General features: G+C 37.6%; 1 protein-coding gene across 2 annotated transcripts in view; it reads right to left on the minus strand.

The window, feature by feature from the left end:
- The window catches only part of Glra3 (glycine receptor alpha 3), a 172591-nt gene that overhangs the window by 81914 nt on the left and 67837 nt on the right, over window positions 1-22840 (minus strand). For both annotated transcript variants that reach the window (XM_055597881.1, XM_055597880.1), the window contains exon 3: window positions 12214-12281. In XM_055597881.1, coding sequence (XP_055453856.1) covers window positions 12214-12281 — 68 coding nt within the window. The remainder of the gene's footprint in view (window positions 1-12213; window positions 12282-22840) is intronic.

Here is a 22840-nt window from a genome sequence, read left to right on the forward strand (position 1 = left end):
AGCAGGGAAATATGAGGCCTGAGGCTGCCACCTCCTGTAGCCAGGAGGGACTTCTTGTGGAAGCAGGTAGGACTTCGAATGGAGGAAGAGGGACACCAACCCACCCAGAAAACCTTCTACCCAAAATTTGTCCTGCCTGCAAGAACTTTAGGGATCAAGACGGAGCAGAGGTTGAAGGAATGGTAAACCAATGACTGACCCAACTTGAGATCCATCCCATAGGAGAGAGCTAACCTTTGACACTATTAATGATACTTTGCTATGCTTGTAGACAGGAGCCTAGGATAACTGTTTTCTGAGAGGCTTCGTCCAGCTGCTGATAGAAACAAATGCAGGGACCCACAGCCAAACAGTAGACTGAACTGAGGGAGTTTGGTTGAAGAGTGGGAGGAAGGATTGAGGAAACCAGAGGGGTTAAGGATACCACGAGAAGACCTACAGAGTAAACTAAGCTGGGCCCATAGGGGCCCCACCAAGACTGAACCACGAACCAAAGAGCATGCATGTGCTGTACCTAGACCCTCTACACACATGTAGCTAATATACAGATTGGTCATCATGTGATTCCTCTAACAATTGGAGTAGAGGCTATCTCTGACTCTTGCCTGCTGTTGGATCCCTTTTCCTTAGCTAAACTGCCTTGTCTGGAGTCAGTGGAAAGGGATGTGTTTAATCTTGCCACTAGGGTGGATTGGTGCTCCTTGGGGGCCTTCCATTCTCTGAGAAGGAGAGGTAGGAAATGGGATGTGTGTGGAGATGAGACTGGGAGGGGAGGAGAGAGGGGCCTGGGATCAGGCTATACAATGATTGAATAAATAAATAAATAAATCGGGGGAAAGTATAGCTAAAAACGGGAAATAACTGAGAAATTTTGAATAACAAATTGGGTCATGTGTTCATGGATTGAATATTTAATTTTTATTGTTTATTTCCATCAGTGTATTTAGTTTTATTTAAAAAGTATGTTAAATAATTAGTCTTTTAAGAGTCAGATAAATAATTTTATTTTAACCTTTTATTTGAATGAGCAAGATATGAAATATTCATAAATCATTAAGTGAAAAAGTAGAATTTAACATGCCAGTATTCCTAAATGTTTATTATGTAGGAATAAATTGTAAAACCTTTTAGCCTAAAATTGGACACAGGTTATTTGCTGCTATGCTAAGTTTCTACAAATATTTTGTGTGCTTTTTGCTTAAAATGGAACATATTAGATTGAGTTGGAAATAATCATTTCAACGCATTGGTAAAAAATGAGTAACTGAGATGCAATTTTTAGAGTACATATTAAGAAAATGAAGTAGGCATGAAAACAAAACAAGACCCAGAACAGGATATTATTGTGAAAACTGCAAATGCTAAAAATGTCAGAGAAGCTACATACATGAAGGCTCCCAGCAGGGTATCAAGCAGATGCTAAGACTCATAGCCAAATTTGGGTAGAGTGCAGGGAATCTTATGAAAGAAGGGAGAGATAGTAAGACCTGGCAGGGACAAGAGCTCCACAAGGAGAGCAACAGAACCACAAAATTCTGTGCAAAGGGGTCTTTTCTGAGATGGATACACCAACCAAGGACCATGCACGGAGATAACCTAGAACTCTTGTTCAAATGTAGCCCATGGTAGCTCGGTGTCCATGTGGGTACCCTAGTAATGGTAACAGGACTGTCTCTGACATGAACTCAGTGGCTAGCAATTTGATCACCTCCTCCTGAGGGGGGTGGGGGGGAGTAGCCTTGCCAGGCCACAGAGGAAGACAATGCAGCCAGTCCTGATGAGACGTGATAGGCTAGGGTCAGATGGAAGGGGAGGAAGACCTCCCCTATTAGTGGACTTGAGAAGGGCATGGGAAGAAATGAAGTAGGGAAGGTGGAACTAGGAGGGGATAAAAGAGGGGGCTTCAGCTGGGATACAAAATGAATAAACTGAAATAAATAAATAATTTAAAAAATAAATTGTAATCTCAAAAATAAAATAAAACATTCTATGTTAACTAAAGTCAAAATAGCAATTTTTTTTTGCATAAATGATAAGAAAAGCCAGGCACAGTTGCGCACACCTGTAATCCCAGTACTCTGGGAGACAGAAGCATGGGGAGCATTGTAAGTTTGAGGCTACCCTAGTCTATCAAGAGAGTCCAGGAGACCCAAAGCTACATAGTGAAACCTTGTCTAGGACCACCAAAATAAAAAAAGAATAAGAAATTACACTTAGGTGACTATAATATCCTAAGTAATGTAAGGTCAAAATATTTATATATTTATTTATTTATTACAATTTATTCACTATTTTAGTGGCCCCCTCCCTCATCTTCTCCTAGTCCCATCCTCCCTCCCTCTCCTCCCCCTATGCCCATTCCCTAGTCTACTGATTGGAGTGTACCTCCTCCTCTTCTTCTGACCCTAGCTTACCAGGTCTCATCAAGGCTGACTGCACCCCCCCCCATCCCAGGGGGAGGTGATCAAAGGGCTTGACACTGTGTTCCTGTCAGAGATAGCCCCTGCCCCTCTTACAAGGGAACCCACTTGGATACTGAGGAACCAATGGTCTTCCTCTGAGCAGGAGGTCTACATCCTCTCCATACAAGGTCCTTGGTTGGAATTTGGTCTCTGAAGGCCCTTCTGGGCCCAGGTTTTTTTTGCCTCTGCTGTTTTCCTTGTGGAGTTCCTGTCCCCTCTAGGTCTTTCTATCTGCTGCTTCTTCCATAAGGTGTCCTGCACTCTCTGAAAGTTTGGCTATGAGTCTCAGTATCTCCTTCGATACCGTGATGGGTAAAGTCTTTCAGGGGCCCTCTGTTTAGGCTCCTGTACTGTTCTTTTTCTTCTTCTACTTCTGATTTCTATCTTCTTTGTCCTTCTGAGTGAGGTTTCAGTCTCTTCCTTTGGGTCCTCCTTGTTGTTTAGCTTCTTTGCAACTACAGATTTTAGTATGTGTATGGCTAATATCCACTTATAAATGAGTATATACCATGTGTGTCTTCCTGCTTCTGGGATACCACACTCAGGATAATCTTTTTTTAGTTCCTACCATTTGCCTGCAAATTTCATAACTTTCTTGTTTTTAATTGTTGCGTAGTATTCTATTGTGTGAATGTACCACAATTTCTGTACCCATTCCTCAGGTGAGGGACAGCTAGGTTGTTTGCAGAACCTGGCTATTATGAATAACACTTTTATGAACATAGTTGAGCAAATGTCCTTGTTGTATACTTGAACAACTTTTAGATATATGCCTAGGAGTGGTATAGCTGGATCTTGAAGAAGCACTATTCTTAGTTTTCTGAAAAAGAGCTAGATTGATTTCCAAAGTGATTGTACAAGTTTACATTCCCACCAGCAATGGAGGAGGGTTCCCCTTTCTCTACAACCTCTCCAGCATGTGTCATTCCTTGAGTTAAAAATTTTAAGTTAAAGCTAAAATCATTTATGCATCAAGAAAACATTATAAACACATTGAAGTTAAAGATTTCTTCAAAAATATATTCATAAAGTTTTTTGTTATATTATTTTATGAGTAATTGTGTATGAGTGTGGGGTGTGTTTGTCATATACATAATAAACACAGTCATAAATGGGAAGAAGATAAAAACAATCCTACACAAAAGACATCACACACTCACCATTCATCAATTTTTTTCTATCTAAGGATATACATGATAAACATCAGTTAATGACAATTGTAAGTTTTAAAAATTAAGCTAGATAAATATGGACAGTGAAAGAACTTGGCCATCTTACCAAAAACAATCTACAGATTCAATGCAATTCCATCAAATTACCAACACAATTCTTTACAGACTTTGAAAGAAAAATTCTTAACTTCATATGGAATAACAAGAAACCTAGAATTGCTAAAACAATCCTCTACAATAAAAGATCTTCTGGAGGTATCTCCATCCCTGATCTTAAGCTGTACTATAGAGCAACAGTAATAAAAACTACATGGTACTGGCATAGAAACAGAATGGTGTATCAATGGAACCGAACAGAAGACCCCAAAATAAACCCACACACTTATGGAACCTGATATTTGACAAAGATGCCAAAACCATATAATGGAAAAAAGATAGCATCTTCAAGAAATGGTGCTGGTCTGACTGGGTATCTACATGTAGAAAAATGCAAATAGATCCATACTTATCACCCTGCACAAAACTGAAGTCCAAGTGGATCAAAGACCTCAACATAAAAACAGACACATTAAATCATTTAGAAGAAAAAGTGGGGAAGAGCCTTGCCCTCATTGGTACAAGAGAGAACTTCCTGAACAGAAGCCCAACAGCACAGGCTCTAAGATCAACAATCAATAAATGGGACCTTACGAAGCTAAAAAGCTTCTGTAAAGCAAAGGACACCGTCATCAAAACAAAACAACTGCCTACAGATTGGGAAAGAATCTTCACCAAACCTCTATCTGACAGAGGGCTAATATCCAGTATATATAAAGAACTAAAGAAGCTGAAAAGCACCAAACCAAGTAATCCAATTAAAAAATGGGGAACAGAGCTAAACAGAGAATTCTTGATAGAGGAATATCGAATGGCAGAGAAACACTTAAAGAAATGCTCAATCTCATTAGCCATTAGGGAAATGCAAATCAAAATGAACCTGAGATTTCACCTTACACCCATCAGAATGGCCAAGATGAAAAACTCAAGTGACAACACATGCTGGAGAGAATATGGAGAAAGGGGAACCCTCCTCCACTGCTGGTGGGAACGTAAACTTGTACAACCACTCTGGAAATCAATCTGGCACTTTCTCAGACAACTAGGTATAGCATTTCCTCAAGATCCAGCCATACCACTCCTAGGCATATATCCAAAAGAGGCTCAAGTACACAAAAAGGACATTTGCTCAACCATGTTTGTAGCACCTTTATTTGTAATAGTCAGAAGCTGGAACCAACCCAGATGCCCCTCATTGAAGAATGGATACAGAAATTGTGGTACATCAACACAATGGAATATTACTCAGCAATGAAAAACAAGGAAATCATGAAATTTGCAGGTAAATGGTGGGAACTGGAAAGGATCATCCTGAGTGAGCTGTTCCAGAAGCAGAAAGTCACACATGTTATATACTCACTCATATAGACATATAATATAGGATAAACCTACTAAAATCTATACATCTAAAGGAACTAATCAAGAGGGAAGACCCTGACTAAAATGCTCAATCCCCATCCTGAAAGACAAAGAGGATGGACATCAGAAGAAGAAATCAGGAAACAAGTTAGGAACCTCCCACAGAGGGCCTCTGAAAACCTCTGCCCTGCAGACTATCAAAACAGACGCTGAGACTATGGCCAACTGTTGGGCAGAGTGCATGGAATCTTAGGAAAGAAGTGGGAAACAGTAAGATCTGGAGAGGACAGGAACTCCACAAGGAGAGCAACATAACCAGAATTTTGAGCACAGGGGTCTTTCCAGAGACTCATGCTCCAACCAAGTACCATCCATGGAATAACCTAGAACCCCTGCACAGATGTAGCCCATCGCAATTTATTTTCCATGTGGGTTCCATAGTAATGGGAACAGCGACTGCTTCTGACATAAACTGATTGGCCTGCTCCTTTGATCACCGCCCCTTGAGGAGGGTGCAGCCTTACCAGGCCAGAGAAGATGACAATGCATTTACTCCTGATGAGACCTGATAGACTAAGATTAGAAGGTAGGAGAGGAGGAGCTCTCCTATCAGTGGACTTGGGGAAGGGCATGCCTGAAGGAGGACAGAAGGTGGGTTTGGGAGGGGAGAAGGGAGGGGCTTATGGGGGGATACAAAGTGAATAAAGTGTAATTAATAAAAGTTAAAAAAAAGTCAGAGTCAGCCTCTGCTCCCACTGTTAGGAGTCTCATAAGAAGACCAACTACATAACTGTAACATTTCTGCAGAGGGTCTTGGTCAGACTTGTGCAGACTCCCGGATTGTCCTTTCCATGTCTGTGTGACCCCAAGGGCCCATGTTAGTAGATTCTGTGTGGTTTCTTGACTCCTATGTCTCCCACAATCTTTCCTCCCCTTCTTTTGCAGGAGTCTCTGATCTCAGACTAATGTTTGGCTGTAGGTCTCTACATCTGTTTCTATCCATTGCTGGATGAAGACTCTGAAGACAATTGGGCTAAGCACTCAATCTGAGTATAGCAGAGTTACACAATTCTTCCCTTCCCTTTCATTTCTCCACCCTCCTGTAAACCTAAGTTGCTGTCTTTCAAATTCATGATCTGTTTAACAATAGTATAGTATACCTATTTTGGAAGCACATATCTAAATATATACACATGTCTTATCATATCTATTTATAATCAAATAATCATTAAAATAATTTCAAGCACTCACGTACGAAGAGAATTGAATAAGATAATTTATATGTAAGTTTGGGTAATATTTACAAACACAAACTTGAGCAAACAATACTGTGGCTTGTTAAGTATAATAATTTCATTTATACTTTTATACAAACACCATAAAACTGATGTATTTTTAACAAATGCTTCCTTTAAGTATTAAGGAAAGCCACACATTAGACTGAAATAAATCACTTCAATTGCTCTGTCATGTTTAATTTTGTAATATGGTGATAAGCATATTAGTGCTCATCTTATAATCTATGCATCTTTTTATGTCTAAAGCTATTTGATGAAAATATATTTTAAAACAATATTTTAAAATGTAAAGATTCTATTAACACATGTGTAATTAGTTTTGCTATATTTCTTTAAAGCCCCTAAACAATCTAATTACTAGATGATCTAAAATAATAATACCTGCAATTACATACTCATTGCAGGAAAAAAACATGGAACCCTGGTTTTGTATAAAAAATTGAAACACTTAATTTAGGCATAAGGTAATTGTGTAATTCAAACATTACTTTCTATAACCCCTATTTCTAGTTGCTATCCTCATTCTAAGAATCTCCTGCCTCAATATTGTGTAAATGCTGCTTCCCAATTGTATCCTGGCTTGCAAATAAAGCAGCTTACAACCAATCATTGAGCAGGGGAAAGAATACTTTCTGCCAGCCAGGGGAGGAGGAATGAGAGGAGGAAGTAGAGGATTTGGCGATGGGCAGATGTCCAGGAGGGACTAGGAGAGAGTTCTCAGCAAAGAAAACTCCAAATCACAAGTATCTTTGGGATGCACACTGGGAGAGAAACATATTAGCTTAAAGGATTAGGTTGTAGTAAGGGGAGCAGGGACTTTCTCTGGCATGAACTCAGTGGCAGGTTCTCTGATCACCTCCCCCTGGAGGGTGAGCCTTACCAGTCCTCAGAGGAAGACAATCTAATCAGTCCTGATGAGAACTAATAGGCTAGGGTCAAAAAGAAAGGGAAGAGTACTTCCCATATCAATGGATTAGGGGAGGAGCTTAGGGGAAGAAGAGGGAAGGGGAGTGGGTTTAGGAGGAGATGAGGGAGGGTGACACAGCCAAGATACAAGTTGAATAAATTGTAATAAATGATAATAATAATAAATAAAAGAAAAAAAGAATAGAGTACTAACTGCTCAGTCATTATGTTGTGATATTTATTATTGAACAAATTTAAGAGTCTAAATTATTTGTATGATACCTGGTTAAGAAAAAAGCAAACACAGTTATATAAAAATATCTTTAACAACTTAACCACTTGATAATTCTCTGAAAATACAATGACTTCATAATTTTCTTTAAATACTTGTCACACATGTATGTAGAGAAATATACATGAGAAACTGCCAAAGCAGAACTTGAGTTTTTCTATTTACTTTGTAAAATGATCTTTTTTTCTGTGAATGTTGATTTAAAAAAAAAGTAAGGTTTCAAGAGTAAACACTGATTTTCACGATGTAACAAATTTCTAGTTCTCTAACATGTGTCAAAAGATGGATGTCAACTGTTTTCTTGGATAGATGGTTAAGACAATATATCCATTAGAGATACTGCTGTAGATACATACCCAAACAGCTATATCCACACCTATTAGTCAAACAAAAAGCTCACATGACAGGTGCTCTTAGCATATCACCCTTATTGACAACTCAACCAATGATTGCAGGAATATACATCATTTGATGCAGTGGTCTTGGGCTTTGCTTCATGGAAATAATCATGAGATGTTTTCATCATGAGGCCAAAGTACAGGACAGATGTGCTTTGCATACTAAACATTCACCCAACATGCAAGTTGGGTGAATAATATACATTAATCCAAAAAGAAAATGTGAACTATATTTTTAAAAGATTTAAAAATAGAACATTTACTAAAAAAGAGAATAATGCTAACTTTAGGTGGGAACAATGCTGACTATTAAAATGGGGAGGTATGATAGTAGATAACATCTCTCCAGGAGATGGGGTTCAAATATTTGGGTAGTAAGAACAATGAAAACATTTCATAAGGGTACTAAGCAGATGTATATAGAGTAATGATTTGGTCACATTTATACATGAATTCTCAGACACAAAAATATTTATGAATAATTTTATGCAATCTGGAATTACATTCTTTTAATTTTAATGGATAATCTTAGTTGAACCAGATTATATATAATATATTCCCATTATGTATTTGCATATATATATATGTGTGTGTGTGTGTGTGTGTGTGTACATAACTGAAATAATGTGAATAAAGATGGCTTGGTGGGTATAGGCATCTACCACTAACTCTGAAAACCAAAATTCAATCTTAATAAATGGACAGAAAAAAAATCGACACTCACAAGTGGTCCTCTGTCCTGTATATATGAGCTGTGGTGCGTATGTGTGTGCATGTGTGGGCAAATACCATATACCCACATACAAAGAGAGAGAATATAAATAAATTAAATTAAATTAAAATGTAATAAAACCTAGAACCCCTGCTCAGATGTAGCCCATGGCAGCTCAGTATCCAAGTGGGTTTTCTAGTAAGGGGAACAGGGACTGTCTCTGACATGAACTCAGTGACTCTTTGACTGCCTCCTCCTAGTTGGGGAGCAGCCTTGCCAGGCCACAGAGGAGAACAATGCAGCCAGTTCTGTTGTGACCAGATAAGCTAGGGTCATATGGAAGGGGAAGAGGACCTCCCTTATCTATGGACTTGGAGAGGGGCATAGGAGGAGATGAGGGAGGGAAGGTGGGAATAGGAGGGGAGGAGAGAGGGGATACAGCTGGGATACAAAGTAAATAAACTGTAATTAATATAAAAAATAAAACTTTAATTTAAAATGTAATAAAATATTAACATGTTATTAGCATAAAATTAATTTAAAACATGTTAATATTATTTGAATAAAATTTATTTAAAGAAATACAGCCACTAAAGAGTAGCATGCAATTTAGTTGCAGAGTAATGAAGGTGGCCATTATGAATAAAATATAACAAATTAACTAACTAGAAGCAAAATAATTTATGTTGCTTCTGATCAAAATATACTAGCAAGTTCCACTTTTCTCTATTCCTTTGAGAGATGGACTCTATCTTTCAGCTGTAGTAGCTGATGGTATGAAACTTTAAAAACATCTAATTTTAGCATTTGAATGGAAATAACAACATCACATATTTAGTAAAGTGGAAGAATTAAAAAGAAAGACAGCAATGTGAAGTATTTAAGGAGAACTTAATTTCTAGGCTCTTTATTCGTCGTTACTTATACTTTCCCATGACTGTCCAAAAGTGAGGTATGTAATGTTTACTAAGGAATGGAATGGAAAGGTTTGCAGTGTGGTGAGAAAAACATAAAACTGAGCCATGTTTTCCATGTCTGTATGATTATAATATTTTGCAAACATTATTCAGAATATTAACAAATTATTCAACACAGTTTTGTTATAGCTATGAAGAGCAGGTTAGCGGTGGATGGAAAAATCCTGACACTCAGAGTTCCTCTATTTAATTCAAGTCTTATTACCTTACGTCACTAAGACTGGCAAGGTCGCAAAATTTCTATAAGCATTGTTGTGAGAGGTATTTTCTGGAAGCAATTTTGCACAGGGGAAAGAAAAGAAATAATTTTCCCAATATTTTAGGACTGTAATCTATGTATAGAACGAATTAAAATAAGATGGTTGACAGGGAATATACATGCAACTCAGGAATTACAATGAAAAAAGCCAGTTGTAGTTTTTTTTTGATGATTTACACAAAACGTACACACATACAGGAGATAAATCAGAACTAGATATCCAATGAGAATCTAGAATATGCTAGTTTAAAACAATTACTGTCACTTTAAATATATACTCTTGACAGAATCACAGTGTGCTTATATTAGAAGTCATATCATTTCTGTGTTTACATTAATACACATTCATGTGAATTTATTTGCTGTGTTAAAGGTGATCCTAAAAATCTTTGCCAATGTTTTTCTTATAACCATACAGCATTGGAGGAGACCATGGAGATGTTATTTAATGATAAACGTTACAACAATTTGAAGGTAAAGGTGCCTAAAAGGCTCCTTCTGTTGAGATTAATTCTTTTACTTTTTGTATAAAACCTAAACAAATAACAGAAAAATAATTTACATATTATCAACTACTAATTGTCAGATTATATTGCAAGACATTCCATTATTATGTGAGTCTGAAATGTGTAACTTATTGTAATTTTCTTATGATAGATTTGAAAATATTGATTTCAAGTATTTTATATATGATAGTTTAATAAATCTACGTGGCATATTAATGCACATTTATTATTGCTAGTTTAGCAGTACAGAATAACTAGATAATTTAAGAAGCATTACACTGTTGCCTGATAGATAATTTTACAGTTGTTCAGTAATTCAATGACATATTTTGCCTTTTTATATCAGCTAAATTTTTCAATTAATGTTCTCAATCAAATAAGAGTATGCCAAACTTTGGGCAGAGTGCAGGGACTCTTATGGAAGAAGGGGAAGATAGAAAGACCTGGAGGGGACAGGGGCTCCACAAGGAGAGCAATCTGGCACCACCAAAAATCTGGGCACCGGGTTCTTTTCTGAAACTGATATTCCAACCAAGGACCATTCATGGAGATAACTTAGAACCCCTGCTCAGATGTAGCCCATGGCAGCTCAGTCTCCAAGTGGGTTCCCTCATGGGGGGAACAGGGACTGTCTCTGACATGAACTCAGTGGCTGGCTCTTTGATCACCTTCCCCTGAGGGGGGAGCACCCCTACCAAGTCACAGAGAAGTACAGTGCAGCCAGTACCGATGAGACCTGATATGCTAAGGTCAGAGGGAAGGGGAGGAGGACTTCCCCTATCAGGGGACTTGGAGAGAGCTATGGTAGGAGAAGGGGGAGGGAGGGTGAGATTGGGAGGAGATGTGGAAGGGGCCTACAGCTGGGATATAAAATGAACAAACTGTAATTAATATAAAAATTAAAATTAAAAAAGAATATGCAACATAATATTTAATTAATGTTAAAGAATTCAAAACAAAGTTGGTCTATAATGATAAGCTTTCTTTTCTGGCCTTAATTTAACTTAATTTTATGTCATTCCCTTAGCTAGACAGCAATGCTAAATGAAGATATACAGTAATTGTAGTTTATGTAGATTATATTAGTTTTGGGTTGGTTTTGATATTGGTACTGATGTCCAAGCCTAAGTCTTCAGTACCAGGAGAACCACTCACATGAAGCCATATCTCCCCAGCTCTCTGTTTTTCTTTTTCTTTTTCATTTTGATAGTCTCATTAAATTTTCTAGGCTAGCCTGCAACTCACTCTGGAGCCAACACATTTGAACTGGTGATTCTCTTGCCCCATACTTAGAGGAGCTGAGACTAGAGGCCTGTACCTCTAGGACCAGGCCATGTTTACTATAAATCTTTATTATGTTTGGGAAAGTGCTTTACTCACTTGAAAAGGGAATTTAGTAGAATACATAAAAAGATGTTGTAAGTAAACTGTAAGCATGCAGAATGATTAGCTATCAAAGGTATTTGCAAGTGTGCATACAGAGGCTATTAATGCACACTGGAAATAAATAATCTAGTAAAGTTTTAATTTTAACTAGGATTTTAACAATATAGTGTTGAATTAGTAGAATCCAATCTTGTTTTTAATGCTTTTTTTAATTCTCTAATTGGAAAGACATTTCTAGATCGACATTATTATCTACAGTTGAGAGAAATTTAGTCATTCCACTAATTTCATTTATTAAAATCTCATTACATTAAATTAAGTTGTAAATTCTTAGTAATATAATTACAAATTAATCCAGTGTGAAACGTGTTGCAGACTGGACAGGCTTACCATAGTAGTCTCTGCGATGGAGCCAAAGCTGTTTATGAATATGTTGCATGTGACGTTCACTGGAGGACCTGAAAATGAGAACAATATTATAAAGATTAACACATACTCACCTGAAGTATTTTGGGTAATTCTGTGCTTTTCATTATTTACAAAAATAATAGAGCTATTTTTTTGTATGTTCATAGATGGGCAACACTGAAGGCAGCTTTTCTGGAAGTCTGAATGCAAAAATCTCAAAATTTTTGATATACTTTAAGCAGTGAAACTGTCTAATATATAGACAGTATCTATTCTAAAGATTATAGAGAATATATGTCATTGAATGTACAGGCAAGAAAGAAAGAAGAGGACAGAGTCATTTCCCTTTAATATGTAATTTGTAGCTGTAATGTGACTGTCTAATGACTATAGTCTATGAGTCTCTTCAGAGATACTAAACTGTTCTTTTTCCCAGGATGATATTCTCCCATGTCTGCGTGTCTCTGGAAATTTTGTTGAAAATTAGAAGTATTAATTAAGCTTTGGTGGGTGTTATGTAGCCAGACAATATATGGTGGCCCAACTCTAACTCAACACAACACATTTACCTCCAATTCACACTTTTTTTTTAAATTCAATTTTATTTTTTTATTATTAGTTACATTTTATTAACTCTCTATCCGAGCTGTATCCCGCTCCCTTATTCCCTCCCAATCCCACCCTCCCCTCCTCATCTCCTCCCTGCTCCTTTCCAAGTCCACTGATAAGGGAGAATCTCCTCCCCTTACATCTGATACTGGTTTATCAGGTGTCTTCATGACTGGCTGCAAAGTCCTCCTCTGTGGCCTAGCAAGGCTGCTCCTCCCGGGGGGGGGGTCCAAGAGCCTGCCATTGAGTTCAAATCAGAAACAGTCCCTGTTCCCTTTATTAGGGTACCCACTTGGATACTGAGCTACCAAGGGCTACATCTGAGAAGGGGCTCTAGGTTGCATCCATACGTCGTCCTTGTTTAGAGAAACAGTCTCATAAAAGACCCCTGTGTCAGATATATTTGGTCCCTGTGGAACTCTTGTCCTATCCAGGTCATGTTAACTCCATCCCCCCCCCTTTTTTGATTCTCTGAATTCTGCCAGAGGTTTGGTTATGAGTCTTAATATCTGCTGTGATACACTGCTAGATAGAGCCTTTCAAAGGCCCTCTGTGGTAGGCTCCTGTTGGGGTACAGAGCTAAACAGAGAATTCTCAGTAGAGGAATACAGAATGGCACAGAAACACTTAAAGAAATGCTCAATGTCCTTAGCCATCAGAGAGATGCAAATCAAAACGACCCTGAGATTTCACCTGACACCCACCAGAATGGCTAAAATAAAAAACTCAAGTGACAACACATGCTGGAGAGGCTGTGGAGAAAGGGGAACCCTCCTCCATTGCTGGTGGAAATGCAAACTTGTACAACCACTTTGGAAATCAATCTGGTGCTTTCTCAGATAATTAGGAATAGTGCTTTCTCAAGATCCAGCTATACCACCCTTAGGCATATATCCAAAAGAGGTTCAAGTACACAACAAGGACATTTGCTCAACCATGTTTGTTGCAGCTTTATTTATAATAGCCAGAACCTGGAAACAACCCAGATGTCCCTCAGTGGAGGAATGGATGCAGAAATTGTGGTACTTTTATACAATGGAATACTACTCAGCAATTAAAAACGAGGAAATCATGAAATTTGCAAGCAAATGGTGGGACCTAGAAAAGATCATCCTTAGTGAGGTATCCCAAAAGCAGAAAGACACACATGATATATACACACTTATATAGACCTATAAGATATGATAAATATAGTGAAATCTATCTACCTAAAGAAGATAAACAAGAAAGAAGACCCGGGGTACGATGATCAATCCTCACTTAGAAAGACAAATAGGATGGACATTAAATGCCTTTTGATGTTAAAGAATTCTGTCTTTTTTTTTTTCTTAAATGAGTAAACACTTCCCAGACTGTTACAAGATTGTGGTTTGTTTTTAGAATTCTGAAATCTAATTTTCACAAGTCTGCCCATGTTTAACTGAAAGAGGAGATTCTCCTCTCACCCATTTTCCAACTCCCGTCTGAATGCCTGATTCTTAGTCATAACAAACTCAATAAATTTTGTTATTATTAGGTCCATTTGTTCACCTTCGCTAAATATCTAAGACCTGTATATAGCAAATGAAAGATTTATAGAGAGAATAATATAACAGAGACGAAAGTGACGGGATCAGTTAATTCTCCAGTATTTCTTTTTGCCAGGTCCAGGAAATATTTACTGTAAAATAATACAGGAGGGGGCAATAGGCTACCATTTGTATATTGAGGTTGCATAAACATCAAATGCCATAGGGACCGCCTTTGATAGTGTAAGTAGCATGGTCATGTCCAATTTTAAGAATCATTTTTTTTTCTGTATGATCTTTATCTGGCCTGAAGTGCTGCAATTGGGTTGACAATTATATAAATGAAGTGTTTTGCTGTATGAATTAATTTTCTCTGCTTTAAAATGTATCTAAATCGATCACATAAGAAAACATATACAAACTAATATATGAGAATAATTTATTCTGATTTTCTTAGCTAATACAGAAGAATAAATTTATTTTAAGTTTTAGTGTTGGAAAATTGCGTCTTAGCCTATCTTTCTCTATATAATTTTAGAAAAAATATCATTAACACCTCAATAGATTTATTGGAAACTAGGGGGATACCTCTTTAGGTAAAAGCATGTGCTGGGAAAAGATGAGGGCCTTCATTCTTATCTTGATTACTCATATAAAAAATCTAGATATGTATATGTGTGCCTGTAACTCCAGCACTTATAAGGCGAAACAAGTTGGTTTCACAAGCTTCCTGGTCACCCTAGCCTAAACAGAAAACTTTCAGTTTAGTGAAAGACTTTGTCTTAAGGCAATAAGAAATGGAGTGATTGAATTTTTGGGGTTTCTCATGTAGACTATCATATCATCTGCAAATAGTGATACTTTGACTTCTTCCTTTCCAATTTGTATCCCCTTGATGTCCTTTTGTTGTCATATTGCTCTAGCTAAGACTTCAAGTACTATGTTGAAGAGATATGAAGACAATGGGCAGCCTTGCCTTGTCCTTGATTTCAGTGGGATTGATTTAAGTTCCTCTCCATTTAACTTGATGTTGGCTATAGGCTTGCTGTACATTGTCTTTACTATGTTTAGGTGTGTACCTTGTATTCCTGATCTCTCCAAGACTTAAAACATGAAAGGGTGTTGGATTTTGTCAAATGTTTTTTGAGCATCTAAGGAGATGATCATGTGTTTTTTTCTCTTTCAGTTTGTTTATATGGTGGATTACATTGATGGATTTCTGTATGTTGAACCATCCCTGCATGCCTGGGATGAAGCCTATGTGGTCATGGTCGGTGTTCCTGGATTTGGTTTAAAAGTATTTTATTGAGTATTTTTGCATCAATGTTCATAAGAGAGATCAGTCTGAAGTCCTTTTTTTTTTTTTTTGGTTTGGTCTTTGTGTGGTTTAAGTTTCAAGGTGACTGTGGCCTCATAGAATGAGTTTGGTAATATTCCTTCTGTCTCTATTTTGTGGAGCAGTTTGAAGAGTATTGGAATTAGCTCTTCTTTGAAGGTCTGGTAGAATCCTGCAATGAACCCATCTGGCCCTGGGCTTTTTTTGGAAGTCGATTTTTGATGATTGCTTCTATTTTCTTAGGGGATATAGGACTATTTACCTGATCTTGATTCAATTTTGGTAACTGGAATCTATCAAGAAAATTATCGATTTCCTTTAGATTTTCAAATTTTGTGTCATATAGGCTTTTTTTTAGTAAGACCTAATGATTTTTTTGGATTTCCTTAGTGTCTGTTGTTATGTACTCCTTTTCATTTCTGATTTTGCTGATATGGATATTTTCTCTCTGCCTTTTAGTTAATTTGGCTAAGGGTTTGTCTATCTTGTTAATTTTTTTCAAAGAACCAGCTCTTGGCCTCACTGATTCTTTGAATTGTTTTCTTTGTTTCTAATTGATTAATTTCAGCTCTGTGTTTGATTATTTCCAATGGTCTACTCCTTTTGGGTGTGTCTGCTTTTCTATTTTTTTCCCTTAGGGCTTTTAGGTGTGACTTTAAGTTGCTTTTATGAGATTTCTCAAACATCGCTCTGGAGGCACTTAGGGCTGTGAACTTTCCTCTTAGCACTGCTTTCACTGTGTCCATAAGTTTGGGTAAGTTGTGCCTTTATTCTCATTGAATTTTAGGAAGTCTCTAATTTCTTTTTTCATTTCTTCCCTGATAAGCTGTCATTAGTAGAGAGTTGTTTGGTTTCCATGTGTATGTAGGTTTTTTGTTATTTTTGTTGTTATTGAGGTCTAGCTTTAGGCTATGGTGATCTGATAGGATACAGTTTGTTTCCTCTTTACATGCCCCTAATAACTGGATAAGCATATCATTGAAATCATTTTCCTGTGATTCCGATAAATTAGCATATCCATTGATTTTGTGGGTTGCTTGTGAATCCATGATGTCCTAATTTTTGTTGGATATATTCTTATTCTGGCCTCCAGCCATCTGGCGATCAGTTTGCTGTTTGTTCCTGGAGTCTAAATATCAGACTAGGTTTGTCTTTCTCTGGTGTCTGGAGTTTTCTTCAGGAAGATGAGAGAGGTCTGCTTGTTTGAGAGTGTGTGTTGATGTTTCAGCTGTACTTAAGGGAGGAAAATCACAGGCACCTGTGCACAAGTACTGGCATGTGCATGGAAATGTGCCTTGAACGACAGGGTACTATAGAGTGTAGATTCCTGGAAGGGTGGAATGTAAGCACAGGAGGCAGTTCTGGCCCTGTTCATGGGTGCAATGATTATGTGTAGGTGCCCTGAATACCTCAGTGGCCTATAGGCCTATCTACTGTCGTCTTAGTATCCAGATCTGTCTGGGATCCAGGAATTGTTTGCCTGGACTCCACTGGCAGACTCACAGAACAGGGACTTCAATGTTGAGACTGCTGTCCAAGGTTGCTAAGTTGCCCACAGTGGGGGTGTAGGTGGGAGGGATCTGATATCTGGCTGCTAGGGAAGAGGCACCCTGGATCTGGTGCTCTGGTGCACTCACTTGCTTGCAGGCATAATTGGAAATCACAGGGATTCCCCCTGTTCTCTACTCTCAAATTTTAGTTGGTAAGGGCAAATGAGAATGTAAAAGATCTGTGAGCTCAGTGGTATCCACTGTACCCGAGCAGGGAGGCTTGTACTTTGGGCAAGGGGAAGTATAGGAGCTGGGGGGTTGAATTTTTACCATTCTCAGTCCCTGGAATTATCCTTGGTGACCTGGTTCCAAACTGACCCAGATCAGGGGTTGTCCCTTCTTGCTCAGGAAGCCTCAAAGTTGATGTTCTAGCTTCAGCTGGCCTTCCACTCAGCAATTTCGGAGTTTCAGATCCTGTGCTCCTCAGATACAGTACTCGCTGGCTGCTGCCATCGTGGCCAGCTTTCTGCATCATTTGGAGACATATTGGAGTGGCAAGAAATGCAATTTGTAGAACTATAACTGGTTAACTTTCCTTTTAATCTTGCTCTTTTGTAGAAATATGTTCGTTTCTTTTTGATATTCTTTGACCTTTATATTCAAACCTCTCTTGAACATTGAATGACATTATCATAGTTTATGGAATTAAAATCAGTTTCAGTGGTTTCTACTCCTAATATTTAATAGGCATTTTTTGAAATTTAGTGGAATAATGAAGATGGAACCAGAAGCATTCGTTCTCAGGAAAATTCATTAGGGTAGAAGTTAATAAATTATTTTGCCCCCATTTTATTTTCTCTGATACTATTCATACTTTTGTGGATAAAAAGCATAGTTAAAAGATGGTGCTAAAATACAGAATACCTCACCTTTCTGTCAATGCTTAGTGCAAATCTAACATTTACGACAAAGGCCTTTCTTGATAAATTTTCTTTTTCTAAAGAAAAATGAAGAATGTATAACACAATTAATCTGAAACTGAGGAAAGATAGTGAGACATGCATTGTTGTAATCAGCAAAAAACAAACAAACAAAAAACAGTGTTTTACTGTTAAGTGGAATCATGGGATAATAGCCTAAAAGTGTGAAGCACTCCATTCAGCTTTTTAAGGATACCATTCACCATGTGTGAAATTTCAGAGTCTATCACTTTAGACTTAAATGGAGTGAAAAAAAAATGTATCTCTAACACATAAATGTGACTTTACACTATCCTTTGGATGAAATGGAAAGAAATGGTAGGGAAAATTCTATTTTCTTTTATTACCAAATTCTTTGGATACACATGCACCTCAAATTATTTAAATAAGATAATTCTTGTTCCTTGACTTTTCTCATTTAAAATCTTTTATTTTGAGATTATGATGTAATACAATATTTTCTCTTCTTTTTCCTTCTATGTATCTTCTCAGCTCTTCTTCAAATTATGTCTTTATTCACTAATTGTTACTGTGTCCACATATGCATATAAGTATGCATATGTATATAAGTATACATATATGTTCCTGTATATAAATGGTTAAATCATATAATATTACTTTTAGATATGTTTTCATAGCTGACCATTAAGCACTGGACAACCATTTGCTGTGCTTTTCCCTGGTGATGACTACCTTTCCCAGCTCTACACAGTTACTTATAGCTCTTTGTGTATGTAGGGTTGAGATCTTGTGGGATTTTCCCTGCCCACCTTGGTGATTCTACTGGTAACACGTGGTCTATCGAGTTGGTGAGACTTCATGTGTATAGCCTCTGATATTATTAGTAGACAAATCCCATAGTAAACTCCTTAATTCTTTATTTCTTAGTCTTCCCACTTCCTTTTCTGCATGGTCCCTAAACCTTAGATATGAAAGGGTTTTGTAGATGCATCCAATAGGGCTGGGCTCCAAAGCTCACCATTTCTATTGGTTTTGGCTTTATAAGTAATTTATTTAATGGTACAGGCATATGTTTCTATAAGTAATTTATGTAATGGTGTAGGTATATGTTTTTATGCTCACACATAAGATAAAGATTGAATTTTTTCTTTATATATCAAACAGAAAATGATTTTTAAAATCCTATTACACCCACATATTTAGAATTTCATATTTATGTCATATTTACTTTCTAACATTTTTTACAACAATGTGTATCTTTAATTCACCCACAATTTATAAATATGGTATTACCTTCTTTATATGACACAACTTTAGAAAGAAAAATGAGTCATTTACAAAGATCACAAATTATTATTTTGTTATTTTATATGGCAATGCTGGAAAATAGAGGAATGACATCAAAACCTAAAAGCAAAACATTATTTCTAGCTAAATTTTGGTAGGAAAACCTAAGTGCATGGTAAGTATGAGAGTAATAAAAATAATGCATCTGTGGGTAAAGAAGCTTTAAAGATTTATAGCCTTGTATACCAAAGTTTAAATTAATTAAACTGGAGAAGTGATCCTACAAAGAAGAAATAGGCACTGTTAAAGAGTATCCCACAAAACAAGGCCTTCACAACACTTCCCAATGTACTGTTGCAAGCTTGAGGACTTTAAACAGCTTGACTCTTCTGCTCCAGAGAAAAATGTTCTGGGTTGGGAGCTGGTGGAGTTCAAGAAAAAAAAAATTAAACTACTATGGTATCTCTTATTTCAGACCTTGCGGTCAATTAATAAAACACACAGGCAAAGCTGTATGGAAAACATAATACAATCATCAATCCCAGAAAAGGGTTCTGTAAGAAATTATATTATAGGAATTTTATAGCTTAGTTTGTTTTCCCAAGCATGAATACAAATCCAAATGACCTACTTTTTCTTTGAACTTTGCTCTTCTCTAAGCACAGCTTTGTTTTCTTATGTCATTCATGGATGTTTATATTCAAACTTCTAGTCAACTAGGGATGGTAAAACCATATTTAGAACTTGTGGATAAATTAATAATACATCTGGAGAATATTGACATTGCTAAAATATTTTTTGAAGATAAATATTATATAAAATTAAAAAATTAGCCATGTATAAATAATAGGATATTTAAAAAGTGCTTTTGTGCTTGGGGTATGGACAGACGTATAAATAAAGATTCATTCTTTACCTTCTTTGTATCAGAACATTTTTCTACAGCATTAAATATCTTACTTACATAACTTTAGGTTAAAGGCCAAAGAATCTCTCTCTGTTTTGTTGTTGTTGGTGTGTGTGTTGTATGCATGTATGCATGACATGTGCTCAAACATAGAAGCCAGAAGAGGATGTTGGGTGTCTTCCTTATCACTATTTCTTTAATATTTATTTATTTTATTAATTACATTTTATTCACCTTGTATTTCAGCTGTAGCCCCCTCCCTCATTCCCTTCCAAAAACATTCTTCCTCCTTCATCTCCTTCCATCCCCCTCTCCAAGTACACTGATAGGGGAGGTCCTCTTCCACCTCCCTCTGACCCTAGCATATCAGGTCTAATCAGGACTGGCTGCATTGTCTTCCTCTGTGCCCTGGCAAGGCTGCCCTCCCACTTCAGGAGGAGGTAATCAAAGAGCCAGCCACTGAGTTCAATTTAGAGACAGTCCCTGTTCCCCTTACTAGGACACCCACTTGGACACCAAACTTCAATGGGCTACATCTGAGCAGGGGCTCTAGCTTATATCCATGAATTTTCCTTAGTTGGAGTATCAGCCTCAGAAAGGACCCCTGTGCCTAGATTTTTTGGTTCTGTTGCTCTCCTTGTGGAGATCTTGTCTTCTCCAGGCCTTACTATTTCCCTCTTCTTTCATAAGTTTTACTATACTCTGCCCTAAGTTTGGTTATGAATCTCTGCATCTGCTTTGATACACTGCTGGGTACATTCTTTCAGAGGCCCTCTGTGGTAGGCTCCTGTCCTGTTTCTTGTTTGCTCCTTCTTCCAATGTCCATCCGGTTTGTCTTTCCTAGTGAGGATTGATCTTCTTACCCAGGGTCCTCCTTCTTGCTTAGCTTCTTTAGGTGTACAAATTTTAGAATGTTTATCCTATAGTATATGTCTAATATCCAATGTTTATCCTATAGTATATGTATAATATACACTTATAAGTGAATATATGTTGTGTGTGTCTTTCTGCTTCTGGGATACCTCACTCAGGATGATCTTTTCTAGTTCCCACCATTTGCTGCAAATTTCATAAGTTACTTGTTTTTAATTGCTGAGTAATAATCCATTTTGTATCCATGTGCCACAATTTCTGTATCCATTCCTCCATTGAGGGACATCTGGATTGTTTCCATATTCTGGCTATTACAAATTAAAGCTGCTATAAACATGGTTGAGCGTATGTCCTCATTGTACATATTTTGGATATATGCCTAGGAGCAGTATATCTGGACCTTGAGGTAGAAAAGTGCTAGATTGATTTCTAAAATGGTTGTACAAGGTGAGAGGAGCTCCAAACAAGTCTCTGGGCCAGAGGCTGAGTGCTCCACTCTGGGCCAGGGACTGTGCACCCAAGGTTGAGATGGCCTCTGGGGTCCCGCTCTAGTCCAGAGGCTCTGCTCTCCAATCTGGGCTGGCAGTGTGTGTCCCCTTCTGGGCCAGAGGCTGTGCATGCCTCTGTGGGCTGGCAACTAAGGACTCTGCTCTGTGTTGGAGGCTTAGCAGCTCACTCTGGGATAGAGGCTGTGCTGGTCTAACTGGATGTCTACATGTAGAAAAATGCAAATAGATCCATACTTATCACCCTGCACAAAACTGAAGTCCAAGTGGATCAAAGACCTCAACATAAAAACGGACACATTAAATCATTTAGAAGAAAAAGTGGGGAAGAGCCTTGCACTCATTGGTACAAGAGAGAACTTCCTGAACAGAAGCCCAACAGCACAGGCTCTAATATCAACAATCAATAAATGGGACCTTACAAAGCTAAAAAGTTTCTGTAAAGCAAAGGACACCGTCATCAAAACAAAACAACTGCCTACAGATTGGGAAAGAATCTTCACCAAACCTCTATCTGACAGAGGGCTAATATCCAGTATATATAAAGAACTAAAGAAGTTGAATAGCAAAAAATCAATTAATCCAATTAAGAAATGTGGTATGGAGGTAAACAGAGAACTCTTTGTAGAGGAATATAGATTGGCAGAGAAACGCCTAAAGAAATGCTCAACCTCATTAGCCATCAGGGAAATGCAAATCAAAACGACCCTGAGATTTCACCTTACACCCATCAGAAAGGCCAAGATGAAAACTCAAGTGACAACACATGCTGGAGAGGTTGTGGAGAAAGGGGAACCTTCCTCCACTGTTGGTGGGAATGTAAACTTGTACAACAACTCTGGAAATCAATCTGAGGTTTTATCAGACAACTAGGAATAGTGCTTCCTCAATCCAGCTATACTACTCCTAGGCATATATCCAAAAGGGGCTCAAGTACACAATAAGGACATGTGCTCAACCATGTTTGCAGCACCTTTATTTGTAATAGTCAGAAGCTGGAACCAACCCAGATGTCCCTCAACTGAAGAATGGATACAGAAATTGTGGTACATCTACACAATGGAATATTACTCAGCAATGAAAAACAAGGAAATAATGAAATTTGCAGGTAAATGGTGGGAACTGGAAAGGATCATCCTGAGTGAGCTATCC

The sequence above is a fragment of the Psammomys obesus genome, unplaced genomic scaffold (genome assembly GCF_907164565.1).
Source record: "Psammomys obesus unplaced genomic scaffold, mPsaObe1.curated_primary_1811, whole genome shotgun sequence".
NCBI lineage: Eukaryota > Metazoa > Chordata > Mammalia > Rodentia > Muridae > Psammomys > Psammomys obesus.